Source organism: Dasypus novemcinctus, chromosome 7 (assembly GCF_030445035.2).
Source record: "Dasypus novemcinctus isolate mDasNov1 chromosome 7, mDasNov1.1.hap2, whole genome shotgun sequence".
In the NCBI taxonomy this organism is placed as follows: domain Eukaryota; kingdom Metazoa; phylum Chordata; class Mammalia; order Cingulata; family Dasypodidae; genus Dasypus; species Dasypus novemcinctus.
In genome coordinates, this window is record NC_080679.1 from 1,668,636 (window position 1) to 1,682,538 (window position 13,903).

Consider the following 13,903-nt stretch of genomic DNA (forward strand, 5'->3'; position numbering starts at 1 on the left):
CCCTTCTCTCCACTTCCCCTGCCCCATCCCTGCAGGGTCAGGAGGGGGCCTCGCTCACCCACAGTTCCACGGGGCTCTCCACGGGATGCACCTGAGGCTGACCCTGGCCCGCCTCGAGGAGCTTGCCATCCGGGGGAGGGGCGGGCCCTGACCAGCGGCCACTGGGGGCCCCGGGGCCTGGCCTGATGGAGGGTTCAGCTCTGAGCTGCCATCCAGGAAGGCATGGAGTCGGGCACAGGGGCACAGGGCTAGGGGGCGCAGCACATGCCAAGGTCCTGGAGCGGCCCGCTTGGTCCAGCGGAGGCCTGGCAGGAGGCCTGCGTCCTGGGGCACAGCGAGGGACAGCGTGGGTCCAAGCCGAGGCCGGGGCAGGGGTCAGAGCCGGGAGGGCCCGCTCTGCACCTGCCGGGTGTGGGAGCCTGAGACGCCCTGGTGGAGATGTGATCTGCAGCAGGGTGCTGGGGTGGGGGGCACGAAGGGGCAGGGGCGTTAGAGCAGGATGCCGGCGGAGGTGACGTGAGCCCCGTGGGGAGGGGGAGGGGAGGGCTGGCTGCGGGCCCCGGTGCCGGGGCCGAGGCAGGGTCCCCCGGGGGGCTGGCCTGAGGGGGAAGGGGCCGTTCCATTTGCGGCGGAGGGAGGACCAGGTGCCGGGCGCGAGGAGCGGGCAGCGGCTGGCCCCCGTCTCGGAGGCCCCTGCACCCGGCTGGCCTGGGGCTCACCGGGCGAGTTCAGGAGACGCTGCGGGGCTCCCGAGCCAGGACTAGAAGGAACTTGCTGCGCCCACCCACCTGGACCTCCCAGGCAGCGACGGGGCGGTGAGCCGCGGGGGCCAGAGACCACAGGAGAGGGGCAGGGACAGGCCCGTCCCCCTTCCTGCAGGTCAGTCCTGCCCAGGCGGAGGGACCACCGCAAAGGCTGGGGGGGGGGGGTGTGGACAGCAGCCAAGGGCGTGGGCTCCTCAAACCTGAGCAGCGGCCTGGGGGGAGGGAGACCCCAGAGTGCAGGAGGGGGTTGGGTTTATAAACGGAAATGCCCCTTGCTTGAGTGCGCTGTGGGCGGGCGTGTGGTGGTGAGCTCCCCGTCCTGCGAGGCATGGGTGGGGGCTCACCAGGGATGCCCCCCCGGAGGGTTTCCAAGGACCCCGGACCCCCAGCCCTGACTTGGGCGCAGCTCCCGGGCTCTGAGCTCCTCGGCGTGGGTGGGGGCCGGAGGCTCCCCGGAGGCTGCGGGGTGGGGGGCGTGAGACCCGGGGCGGCGCCTGGGCTCCTGGCGCCGTCTGCGGGGGCGCCTCCGCGGCCGCTGTTTGCAGAGTCTCCAGCGGCGGCTGAGCCGGGTCCAAGGGTCCGTGCGGGCGGGCGGGGCGGAGCCCAGTTTCCCGACCAGACGCGCCCCTGGGCCAGGTGGGGGCCGCTCTCAGGCCGGAGGGGCGGGGCGGCGGGGGCGGGGGCACGCCCCGCCAGCCCCCCTCAGCTGGGCAGACCCGGGGCAAGCTCCCGCTGTGAAGCCGGCACAGGTGTCTGAGGCCCCAGGTAGACTGCGCCAGGTTGTTCTAGAAGATGCACAGCTCCGTGCCCGCGCGGGGCGCGTTGCTGCTCAGGCCAGCTTAGGGCGAGGCCACGGGGAGGCGGGCGCCGCGGCGGTCCCGCACAGCGAGGTCGGGGGCCCACCCGAGCAGCGGGGGTGCCCCGTTCCCCCACCCTGCAGAGGCCCTGCCTGCCGCGCCCCTGCTGGGGGAGGCGGAGGCGGAGCGGCCACCCCCGCTGCCCCGGGACGGCCCAGCCCGGGGTGGCCAGCCCCGAGGGGGCGGCGGCCTGTCCTGAGCGACGGGAGGGCGGAGGAGCCGCAGCCCAGGTAAGCAGCGCCCCCGCGGCGCCTGCGCCCGGCCCTCCCCGCGCCCGGCTGACGCACCGCTTCAGAGGCCCGGCCCCCGGCAGCTATTTAACCGCAGGGCGCGCCTCTGGGCCTCGCCCTGGAATTCGGCTCTGCCGGGAGCAGGTGCCTCACCTGCGCCCTGCCCCGCACCTGGGCAGCTGCGCTCCCCCAGCCCGCGCGTCGCCGTCGGCTGCGTCCGGCCGGCCATGGCCGTGCGGGGGTCCCCGTGGCGCCGCTACCTGCAGGCCGTCGGCTCGCGGCAGGCGGCCCGGGCGCAGGACTTCCAGCGCGCAGAGGACGTGCTGCTGACCGTGCTGGAGCGCGTGCACGCGCTGGACGCCCGCTTCGTCGTGGACTACTCCCGCGACCTGGGGGCCTTCCAGTTCGCCCTGCGCTCCTCGGAGGAGGCCCTGGACCTGGAGGTGCCCCTGTGGGTGGACGCCCAGGCCCTCGTGGTGGAGGAGAGCGCTGAGCCCCCGGAGCGCCCCGCGACCTGCCGCCTGGGCGTCCCCAGGGCCGCGGCCTCTCTGGAGCCGTGGACGGCTGACGACGTCTTCAGCGCCTGCCCGGAGGGCGACGGCCAGTGCCGCGGCTACATCGTGCCCGGCAAGGTCCTGTGCGTCCTCAGGGACCTCCTGGTGGCGGCCATCGTCCACTGCAAGCACCTTGGCCTCGTCACGCCAGGTAGGGGCTCTCAGGTGCCGAAAGTGTGTCGGGTGCACAAGTGTGCCAGCTGTGTGTGGTGTGCACAGGTAGGACCACTTGGTGTGTATGTCTGTGTGCACCTGTGTGGCTGTTGCCTAGGTTTGTGTACACAGGTGTGCAATGGCTCGGTGCACACCTGGGTGCACAGGTGTGTGATGGCTTGGTGTGTGTCTGGGTGTATGTGTGTATACACTGCACTGTGTGTGTGTACAGGTGTGCAGTGGCTCGGTGCACACCTGGGTGCACGTGTGTACTCACTGCGTGCAGGTGTGCGATGGCTCGGGTGTTTGGGTGCATGTGTATACCCACCACCCTTTGTGTGTGCACAGGTGTTGATGGCTTGGTGTGTGTCTGGGTGTATGTGTGTATACCCTGCACTGTGTGTGTGCACAGGTGTGCAATGGCTTGGTGTGTGTCAGGCGTGTGCCAATTTGGAAGAATTGCTGTGAGGGTCTTTCTAGCTCCAAATACTTCTAAGAATGATGAATGATCGTGCATTTCGTAGTCTCTGATTTTCACCTGGTGCTTTTGTAATGAAAGTGTAAATGGCAAGAAGCTTGCCCCGCGCGGGGCAGGCCGGGCCGGCTGGTCTAATGAGGCCCCCGGGGCGGCCCCGGCAGGCGTTCTGTGACCGCCACGTCCTCGCCATCTTCTCAGCCGCCCCACGCCTGGCAGCAGGGCACGAGGTGAAAGTCTGGAGGACTGCATGCATGCATGGGTGCATGTGAGAGCGTGCACGTGTGTGTTGCTCTGTGGCCCTGTACACACATGCACAAGCATGTAGATTGTGTGGGGATGTGTGCCTGTGTCTGCTTTAACTCGCTGCCATGGTGCTGATTAGTGTCCGGGGACAGAGTGGGCTCTGTGGCCGCTCACCTTCAGCTGGGCTGGCGTCCTGGCCTCTGCCCCATCTTGGGGTACCTTGGTGCGGCCTCAGGGTGGGTGGGCCTGGGGTGAGCTCAGGGTGTCAGGGATCCCAGCAGAGCCTGATGTGGAGGGACGGTCCCCGCAGGATGCCTAGGCATGGGTGACTGGCAGGCGGGTGCTGTCGGTGCAGGGGCCAGGACCGGCAGGGGCATCCTGAGGTCACAGACCACCCTGTGGGGCGGGGGCGCAGCCCTCCGTTGGCCCGGCAGCGACAGGGCTTGGGGTCGAGAGCGGAGCTTCCTTGGAGGAGGCCAGGGATGTGGCGACCACAACTGCCCGTCCTCAACCCGCTGTGCTCAGGGCGCTGGGCACTGGCCTGGTAGGCGCCGCCTGATCACTGTGGGGTCGGCAGGAGCGGTCAGCCCGCCTCATGAGGGGCAGTGAGCCGCCCGGCCACCCAGACGTGGGGTGCAGGGCTGCCAGCCGTGGGCGTCTCTGGGGCTGTGTCCGGCCGAGCCCAGAGGCTGGTGTGTGGCCTGGACGCTGGATGGGAGTGGGAGACCGAAGGCAGTAGATCTTCTGGGACAGGCACCTGGCCCCCGGGATCCCCGGACCCGTGCGCCCCGGGCAGGTGCCCAGGCAGGAGGCCCGCCTCCTGGGGCTGGCAGGGTCCGCGCCAGGTCCTTACCTGGCCGTCTTGTCACCTTGTTACTGAGGCGGCTTGGCGGGACTGCTTAGCTTTTCTCTCCTGACGCGGCGTGGCTGTTCCCTCCTGGCCCTGTCACCAGTGGGCCCACGGCCCCGCCCAGGGACCCTCACCTGTGGGGCGAACAGGAGGCTCCACCTGGCCCTGGGGTCATTCAGGTGCAACGCTGCCCACAGGTGGTGGCCCAGCTGGGAGGGCGGGCCTGGGGCGGCAGGCGCAGCCAGGGGAGCGGGGAGCTGAGCTGGGCGTGCAGGGAAATTCCAGGCATTGCTTTGTGACACCTTGAAAGGGCCGCGAGGGGCCCCGGTGCAGGGTGCAGGCTGCCGCACCCCAGAACAGGCCGGGCATGGTCCGGGGGGGGGCTGGCGTGGGCGGGCGGGCTGCCAAGCCACTGTTTCAGGAACCAAAGGTGTGACTGAAGGTATAGAGGAGGCATGACCCCAGCTTCACCTGGACAGGAAGTTCAAATGCGCAGTTGGGGGCCTGGGGTCACCGAGCTCCTCAGCCCCCCACTGATGGGGAAACTGAGGCCCCTGTGCGGGGTGGCAGGGCCAGGTCCTGCTTGGGATGGTCCAGGGGTCCCGGGGTGGCCCAAAGCTAGCTGTGGGTGGTTCTGGGGAGACAAGGCTCTGCCCAGTGGGGGCGGCTTGGCCCTGCAGGACCTCCTGGATGGTGGGCCCGTCGGGCGGGGCCTGTGGCTCCCACACCCCTCGCTCCACGGAGCCTCCTCTCGGGGCGCACCTGCGGCTACCTCTGGGCCCACCTGGCTGCGCTCCTGCTGGCCTCGCCCGACACCTGGCAGCTCCTCTCCCTCCTCACTGGCTTCTGTCCTTTGGCTTTTGAGGGTACCAGAAGGGTCAACTAAGGCAGAAGGGGTCCCTGGGCCCACCTGAGTGACCCCACATTGAAACAGCCCTGCCTGGTGGTCTGGGGGTTCACGAAGTCAAGGAGCATGGCTTAGGGGGGTGGGCGCTGGGCTGGGTCCTGGTGGTCTGAGTGGGGGCGGGGGGGCACAGGAGGGGCCTTGGGGAGGGGGAGGGGGAGGGCTCCGGAAGGCACGTGGGCAGCACGTGGTATCACGGCAGGGGGCAGGTCGTGTGGCTCTCGTAACTGGGATTCAGGGCATAGAGCAGGACTTGGGGTCCCATGGGCAGCGCTGGCCCCCTGCCTCCCTGACACCTTGGTGCGGGGGTCCCGGGGATGCAGCTCCTCACAGGGCCACCACGGCCACTCGGTGCTCCCTGGATGGGCCGGCTGCCTGCTGCTGCCCCGAGAGGTCACCCGCCAGGGTTGCGCAGCTGTCCTAGCTCCCAGGGGGCGGGGGGCATTGGGCCGGCCACCTGGCTGGACAGGAGCAGCCGCTGTCCCCCAGGAGACATCGTGGCCTTTGCAGGGGGACAGCAGGCAGGGTTGACCAGGGCCTGGTGTTCAGAGATGGCCACCCGCACCCTGACCTCTGAGGCTGTGGGCAGGATGCCCAGGCGAGCTCGGGCCTGGCTCCCCTTCTGGGCAGATGCCCTGCTCTCCCACACAGAGCAGAGGCCAGCCATGTGGGGGTCAGAGAGCAGAGGCCGCCACAGAGGGCTGGGGCGCTGGGGCCGGCCATGCCAGGGAGGTCAGCCGCGCAGGGCCCATGGGGTCTGGAGCAGCATGCTCGCCTGGTGGCCACTCCTGAGGGTGTGAACTTGGGCAGGGGGGGTGGTCTGCTCTGCACCTCAGTTTCCCCCGGGAGATGAGCAGTGTCAGGCCTCACTGCAGGCAGCTGCGCAGCTCAGGTGAGCTGATTCACGGAAAGGCTCAGGGCAGGCTCGCGGGCAAGTTCCGCTAACACCCGCTCCAGGTGCTACATCTTGGGGGATGTGGGGTGAAGAGGGGAAGGGGCCGGGCGGGCTGGGGGGGCCCAGCATGAGTGGGGGACGGGCCCCGGGGGGGGGAGCAGCTCAGGGAAGTCCTGGAGGGCTTCCAGAAGGGTCCCCTGCTCCTGGTCTGGGGGGCGCCTCTGGGAGGGGAAAGTCAAAGGTCTCCTCAGGGAGGCCCAGGCTCGGGCCAGCTGCCCCGGGAGGTGTGCGGCCTTCTGAGCCCCCGCACGGTGGATGCCACCTCCCCAGGGAGGGGGTCCGCATCCCCTTCCTGCAGATGGGTCCCGTGGGCTCTGCTCTTTAATCCCCGCGGCTCTCAGGCAGGGCCGCTCTGTCCCGGGCACTGCTGGGGTCCCCAGGAGTGTGACTGCCCCTTCCCTGAGACGCCCGGCCCCCCACTCCAGGGCGGGACCCCTGGGCAGGCCGCGTCGGACCCCAGCACCGGGTGCACTCGTCCTGCGGGCTCCAGAGAGAGAACTGGCCACCCCGAGGCTCTGAGCCGTGCCGTCTGGGACAGCAGAAGGTCATGGGGTCAAGGTCACGGGAGGTGCTTCCACCTGAGAGGCCAGTGGGGCGGTCAGCACCGCTCCTGCTTTTTAAAGCTCCTTCCAAGGAAGAGGAAATAGTTAACAAAGCCAGAGGGGTGTGCCTGCTCAGCCACTACCAGGAATTAAAGCACTAATTCAACTGACAGCAGCACCTTCTAGAAGGTTCTTGGTCAAGTGGCACAGGCACAAAGGCGGCCCAGTCAGAGGCCTCAGCCGCGGCGCTGTCCCTGCAGGGCAGTTGGCAGTTCTGAGAGGAGGGGCCGTGGGTGGACCGTGGGGGGGTCCTGGGCAGGGGCAGCCGGGCCCTGGGTGCTGCTTGGGCCGAGGGGGGCAGGCAGGGGCTGCGGCTGGGCCGGGCTGCATCTCGCTGGGGAGGCTGGGCCTCGTCTTGGGCAGTGAAGGCTGCAGAGGGCCTGGCCCGGGACCGAGTGACCCCGACAGATTTCCCAGGATGCAGCCCCCGGCAGGGCCTTGGAGCCAGGGGCACTGTGGAGTCCAGGGCACTGGGTGGCCCTAAGAGCTCCCCTGCCCAGGCTGCAGGCCACCCACTAGGCCAGGGTCCAGGACTGGATCTGGGGGTCCGGGACTGGATCTGGGGGTCTGGGGGTAGATCCGGGGTTCTGGGGTATAGGCAGGGGTCTGGATGGATCTGAGGATCTGGGGGTGGAGGCGGGGGTCTGGAATGAGGTAGGGGCCCAGGGGTAGATCCGGGGTGGATCTGGGGGTCCGAAGCTGGATCTGGGGCCTGGGGTCTGGGGCGGATCTGGGGGTCCAGGAGTCTGGGGTGGGGGTGGGGGTCCGGGGTGGAGGCAGGTGTGGGAGGGGAGGGGCAGCAAGCTGCCTGCAGGTGGGGAGCGGGGCTCCAGGGTGCCGGGGGCAGTGGTGTAAGGTGATGGTGCCGACGCGGCCAGGTGGGCGGAAGGGCCGGGACCTGGCAGAGGCGGGGTGGGCACGGGGGTCCCGTCCGCAGGGCCGACGCGGCGTCCTCCCGTTTCCCTGCAGTTCTGCTGGATGTGGCGAGCCTGCGGGAGGAGGAGCCCTGCGTGCCCCTGCTGGTGCCCGGCGGCTGGAGGACGCTCTACTTCCGCGTCGTGCCTGCCGTGAGAGGGACGCGCAGGGTGCCCGCCCTGGAGGGCGCCCAGCTCTCGCCTGGGTTCCCCGAGGGCAGCGTGCAGAGGATCGTGGGCCAAGGGGTGGACCTGGTGCCGGCCAGCGCCCAGCTCTGGAGGTGGGACCGCCGCCCGGGGCCATGGGGTCCAGGGAGCAGCCCCCCGCCCCCCCGGCTCTGCCATCGGGCAGGAGGCTCTGCGGGGTGCCCGCTGCTCCGCCAGGCTGTCCGGCCCCTTGGCCTGTACCTGAGTCCCGCCCAAGGCTGTCGGGGTCTCGGGGGTTCAGGACACGGCCGGACTCCACGCACCTGCCGGCCGCTGCCTCTCGGGGCTGCAGGGCGGGGAGCAGGCTGGACTGGACCGCACCGTCCCTGGTAGCCTGTGAGCCCCTGCACGGCTCCCCGGGGGCCTGAGCCTTGTCGGGGGGGTGGAAGGAAACAGGGGCAGGGGCTGAGTTCCCCCTGAGACCCTAAACCAAAGTGGGTAGCGCCATCCAGAGCAGCCTCGTTTCCACAGCACCCTGGTGCCAGGACGTGGCGAGGGGCCAGGGCGATGGAGCTCTCCCCAGTGCCCCCCTGCGGCTCTGCGGGGCCGTGGCAGCCCCTGCAGGGCACCCCGGCGGACCTTCCTCGCAGGGCAGGCGCTGCCCACCCACCCACCAAGGAGGCGAGAGCTGGGCGGGGAGAGCCGCCTCCATACGTCAGGGGCCAACGCCTCCCGCGGTCTCCGGCCTTGGGCATGTCTTCCAGGGTCCAGGTCCAGGGCCCTGGGGTGCAGGCTCACTTGTCCACAGGGAGGAGGGTGCTGCAGGGAGCACCTCTGCTGGGCCATGCCCTGCACCATGGCACGGGGTACCAGGAGACACTGGGGGGGTGCCCTGAGCACTGGCACGGGGGGCACCAGGACACCCTGAGGGGGGCTGGGCCCTGCACTGTGGCCTTGGGACCACCCAGACCCTGAGCTCTTTAACTGGCGCAGCTGCCTGAGGGGGGCTGGCTTGGGACCCCTGACTGGGGTGTGAGGGACTGTCCCACTGCCCAGCTACCCAGACCAGGCGCCTCAACCTGGGCAGGCCTGGCTGACCCCTTCCTGTCTGGGCAGAGGCTGGGCTGGCCTGGGGCGCCCCGAGTCGCTCCGTGTCCTGGGCCTGAGGTCCGCACGGAAAGCCGGGTGTTTCGCACCCGGGCCCCGTGGAACGAGCGGGGCCTGGGAGTGCCCCGAAGCTGGGAGGCCGCGGAGCCGGGCGGGGTGGGCTGTGGTGCCCGCAGGCGCCCGGCACTGAGGGCTCGCCACGCTGCCTGGCGTTCCAGGGTCTCCGCCGACCACCCGCTGGCTGAGCTGCTGAGCGCGCTGGGCACCCTGCAGGGCCACCACCTGGACAGCCTCTCCATCCTGGACCGGGTCAACCACGAGAGCTGGCGGGACGGCGGCCGCAGCGCCGGCCTCGGCTTCAGCCACCTGAAGGTCCGTGTCCCTCCTCTGCGACCAGGAGCCTGAGGGCAGGGGGCGCCCGGGCTGGCCTTTCCATCAGCTCCGAGTGTGGTGGGGGGCAGCCTGGAGCTGGCCCTGTGGCGGGAAGGTCCTGAGGCCTTGCAGATGGACAGCATCTGTCCCCGAGGCGGCCACGGGCCCTTTGCAGTGGGAGCTGCTGGGTCAGGGGCCTCCTGGGTCCCCTGCGCTGGGCACGCTGCAGTCGGACCTCGAGGGCTGCGCAGAGCCGTGCACCTGCCCGCGTGCCGCCCTGGAGGCCGGCCCCTTGGCCTCACATCCCCTCCCAGGGACGCCCCCTCCATCCCAAGGGAAACACACCCTCTACCTGGCTCCTTGTCTGCTTGTCACTGGGGCAAAGCCGCGCCTGACCAGGCTTAGTGGGGGGAGCCCCCAGGGGCTTGACCCACCCGGGCAGCGCTTGGGGTCGAACGTCCCACCCCAGCCCTGCAGGGTGGCGAGGGTGGAGCAGGTGGGGCTGCAGTCTTGGGGCCCCCCCAAGCGAGCAGGCAAGTGGCAGCAGACACCCTGTGACAGCTTCTCGTTAAGGGACAGGTGGCCTCCCCTGGCGTCGGGAGACCCAGCCTCTGCTGCAAGGCCCATGTGACCTCGGGCCATTGGCTGCCCCTCCAGGGCCTCCACTACCCGAGTGGGGTCCCCGTATCCAGCTGCCCCTTGGGGTCTGATGTGTTACGGCGACCAAGCCCCAGGCGGTGCTGGGGGTGATGGGGCAGGAGGGAGGAGGGGTGCCCGGGCGGCCAGCCTGGCCAGTCCTCGTTCTAGACATCTGTCTGTCCCAGACACCCCAGGCACAGAGACCAGGGCTGGTTGTTCCAAGAGGGCGGGCCCTTTGGGTCAGGCTGCAGGGGATGAGTAGGAGTTCAACGTGTGCAGGGTGGGGTGGGGGTCAGCATAAGGGGAAGGTCCAGAGGCAAGGACAGGGAGCCTCGGAAGCCGTGAGGGCACGGTGGGGGCCTGGGAGAGTGGGGAGGAGCAGAGCAGCAGGTCTGTGCCCGGCAGGGAACGTGCTGCAGCACACGCTGCCTGCATGCCTTGACTCTGCATCTCTGCATGCGCTGCCTGCACATGCTGACTCTGCATGCGCTGCCTGCACACGCTGACTGCACCTCTGCACACGCTACCTGCATGCCTTGACTCTGCATCTCTGCACGCACTGCCTGCACATGCTGACTCTGCATGCGCTGCCTGCACACGCTGACTGCACCTCTGCACACGCTGCCTGCATGCCTTGACTCTGCATCTCTGCACGCACTGCCTGCACATGCTGACTCTGCATGCGCTGCCTGCACACGCTGACTGCACCTCTGCACATGCTGCCTGCATGCCTTGACTCTGCATCTCTGCACACGCTGCCTGCACATGCTGACTCTGCACGCGCTGCCTGCACATGCTGACTCTGCACGCGCTGCCTGCACACGCTGACTGCACACGCTGCCCGCATGCCCTGTCTCTGCATGCCCTGCCTCTGCATGAGCTGACTCTGCACGCGCTGACCGCACGCACTGACTCTGCACACGCTGCCTCTGCACACGCACATGCTGACTCTGCATATGCTGATCCTGCACACCCTGACACTGCACACGCTGCCTGCGCTGGCTCTGCCCGCGCTGACTCTGCAGGTGCTGACTCTGCACCTCTGCACACGCTGCCTGCACATGCTGACTGCATATGCTGCCTCTGCATGCCTTGCCTCTGCACGCAGTGACCCTGCATGTGCTGACCCTGCGCGCGCTGCCTGCCACCACAGCCTATGGGGCAGCAATGGGGAGGCAGCTGGGACTCGGACTGGGGCAGCGTGTGGAGAGGCGCTGGCGGTGGGGGCAGGGCAGGGGCTGCTGGGTGTTGGGGGGCCCAGGGTGGGGTGAGCAGGTGGGGGGCGGAGCGTCCGCCGGCCCTGACGGTGTCCTGGCCCCGCAGGTGGCGCTGCTGTGGGCCGCGGCGCTGTTCCCAGCGCCTGAGGACTGGGCGGAGCTGCAGGGCGCCGTGTACCGCGTGCTCGTGGTGCTGCTCTGCTGCCTGGCCATGCGCAACCTGCCCCACTTCCTCTTCCCTGAGTGCAACCTGCTGCGGGATGCCGGCCTGGACCTGCAGGCCCTCTACCTGCGCGTGGAGCGCTTCGCCCGCCAGCCCGAGGTGGCCCTGCGCCTCCACGCCACGCACCTGGGCCGCAGCCCCCCGCCGCGCGCCGCCCACGGGCTCAGGGCCCTCCTGCAGCTGCCCGCCAGCGACCCCGCCTGCTGGGCCACCGCCTACTTCGACGTCCTGCTGGACGAGGTGGGTGCGGCCGGCCACGCCCCCGGTCAGGCTGGGGCCAGGCCAGGCTCTGGGCGGCGAGACCGTCCGCAGGGGAAGGGGTCCAGCTGCCCCTCTCGCTCCTGGCCCCTCACGCCCGGGGAGCCCCCCACCCAGACCCCCGGGACCTGGAATCTTCCGTCTGGCCCTCCCGCCGCCCCAGCACTTCCATCGCTGGCCCCGCTGGACCCAAGGTCCTGCCAGCTCGGCCGAGCCCGGCCCCTCTCCACCCCTGGGGGGCCCACTCCCGTCCCCTCCACCCTCCCCCTTCCACGGCGCGGCCTGCGTTTCCGGGGCCGGCCTCTCCCTTGTTCTTGCAGCAGAGGGGTGCAAGGGTGGCAACCTCCCTACTTAGCAACCTCCCACCTGCCGGGGTGCCGAGAGCTCCCTGGGGTCACTAGACCCCCCCATTCAAGAATTGTTCCCCCGAAATCTGCAGGCCAGGGAGGGTGGGCCCCGCTCTGGGCTCTCGGGTGTGTGTGGGGGTGCAGGCCCTGGGGCCCCCCACCCATGCCAGGAGGCCTCCTGGAGGAGAGGACACCGGCAGGCGCAGTGCAGGGGTGGCCAGGCAGGGCGCATGGCGGGAAGGCCAGGCGAGGGGGGCGCACCGCCCCCGGCTGGGTCAGGGGTCGCCGGGGCCGGGCCGGGCGCTGAGGTGGCCCTTCTCCCCGCACCCCCAGTTCCAGGTCTTCCACTCGCAGGACGAGGGCCGGGTCGCCGCCATGCAGAGCATCTCCCAGAAGGCCAGGACTCTGTGCGGCGAGGAGAGCTGAGGGCCCTGTCGCTGCCCCCCCTGCCCCCCGCAGGAGGCCCCGGGACGCCTGAGGACAGGGTGGGGGGTGGAGGGCCGTTGGCTCCAGGGGTGGCCTTGGACTGTCCAGGGACGGCCTCGTGCGCATCCGAGGGTGAAGGGCACCTTGGGAAGAGGCGCCGTGATGCTGCGGACACCCCTGGGGGACGCTGGGACGTGCACACCGAGGGCTGCGTGATGTTCCGGGCCCAGGGCTCCCGGGGCCGGTCCTTCGTGTGCCGGGTGGTTCTCCCGGGACGAAGCGCTACACAGTTAATAAATTAATGCCCGGGACAGACACAGGGAGCCGGCGCCCGCGGTGTGTGTCTGTGTGGAAACAGTCCCCCTGCACAGAAGCAGAGAAGACGTGTGTGCGCCGGCAACCCCCCGTCTGTGCTCTTCTCCAGATTCCACCCCCCTCCCAGGGCGTCCCCACCTCCCAGCTCACAGAGGGCATCAGAGTGGACAGGTGGGACACCCACGGCCCCCCACTGCCCACCCACCTGCCTCAGCACTGGCCGTGTCCGCCTGCCACCTGATCTGGGGACGCACCCTCCCCCTTCCACAAAAGGTGGTCTCTGCCTGGCCTCCAGATGCCCCCCCAATCCAGTCTCTGATCTCCCCAGTTCACGGTTTCTGATAGGCCCACTGCAACCGGCTGAAGCCCCCGCTCCAGAGAGCCTGCCCATAGAGGTGGCTTCAGTGTCCTGATGGGCATTTTCTAGCCTCTCTCCTCTTTGGCCTCTTGGTGGCATTTGCTCCTTAGCTTCTGAGCCTCGACCCACACCCTGGGCTCCCCTGAACCTCCAGTGAAAGGGCCTTGACCCCGTGCCAGCTGGCCACGCATTGAGGGAAAGGAGGGTGCAGATCCTTTGAAGGTGTGGGATTCAGAGCCTGCGCTCGCCTAATACAGGGGGACATAAAGCCATCAGACCCCCTCCCACTGTGAAAGCCGGAAGCTTGCTCCAAACCTGCTTCTCAGTGTGTGAGAGTCCAGGCCCCCTCTGTGGTCATTTCCTCAGTGTTTGAGTCCACATCGAGGTGGCCGCGCTTAGCAGGGGTGAGAGCCATGCAGTAGGAAAGGGGAAGACCTTGTCGGGAAGGGGAGGACCCCGTCCGATGGCCAGGATAGTCCTCAGCACAGGACCCCGTCCCCAGGGGAAGAGCAGAGCTCAAAGACCTTCACTCCTCGCTGTGGCCCAGGAAACCAGGTGGGTCATGGCAAGTGGCAGTGGACTGCGCAAACATGGCCGAGCTGCAATCTGTGACCCAGAGGCTGCACTGGGTGTGGGGTCTTCAGTAGAAAAGGACAACCCAGTCTCAGGAACATGCTGTGTGGCCACTGACCTGGGGACGCATCCTTTCCTATACCCATGAGAAAGGAGGATCGGAGATAGTCTGCATTCCCTTGGAACGATGATGGTCTGGTCCCGGGCTGATGGGCGTCCTCCTGTCCTGTGTCACACTATAGGCTGAATGGCCTGAATTGTGAGGACAGTGTGTCGAGTATTGTGCTGGTTACTCCATTGGTAACATTGGCTAACCAGACCTGTAGAGCACTACCTGGCAAGTACTTAGGATGCCCTGAAAGGCACATTCATTCCAAAGAGCGGGAAATAAACCCCACGGTACCAAGGATCTGTCAC

General features: G+C 68.9%; 1 protein-coding gene across 1 annotated transcript; it reads left to right on the forward strand.

The window, feature by feature from the left end:
* Positions 1 to 1,920: 1,920 nt before the first annotated feature.
* Positions 1,921 to 12,557, forward strand: MAB21L4 (mab-21 like 4). Its single transcript, XM_004485123.4, has 5 exons — positions 1,921 to 2,556; positions 7,560 to 7,785; positions 8,977 to 9,130; positions 11,093 to 11,449; positions 12,148 to 12,557. The coding sequence occupies exons 1-5, from the start codon at positions 2,079 to 2,081 to the stop codon at positions 12,238 to 12,240; spliced, it is 1,308 nt and encodes a 435-aa protein (XP_004485180.3). The 5' UTR covers positions 1,921 to 2,078; the 3' UTR covers positions 12,241 to 12,557.
* The last annotated feature ends 1,346 nt before the right edge of the window (positions 12,558 to 13,903 follow it).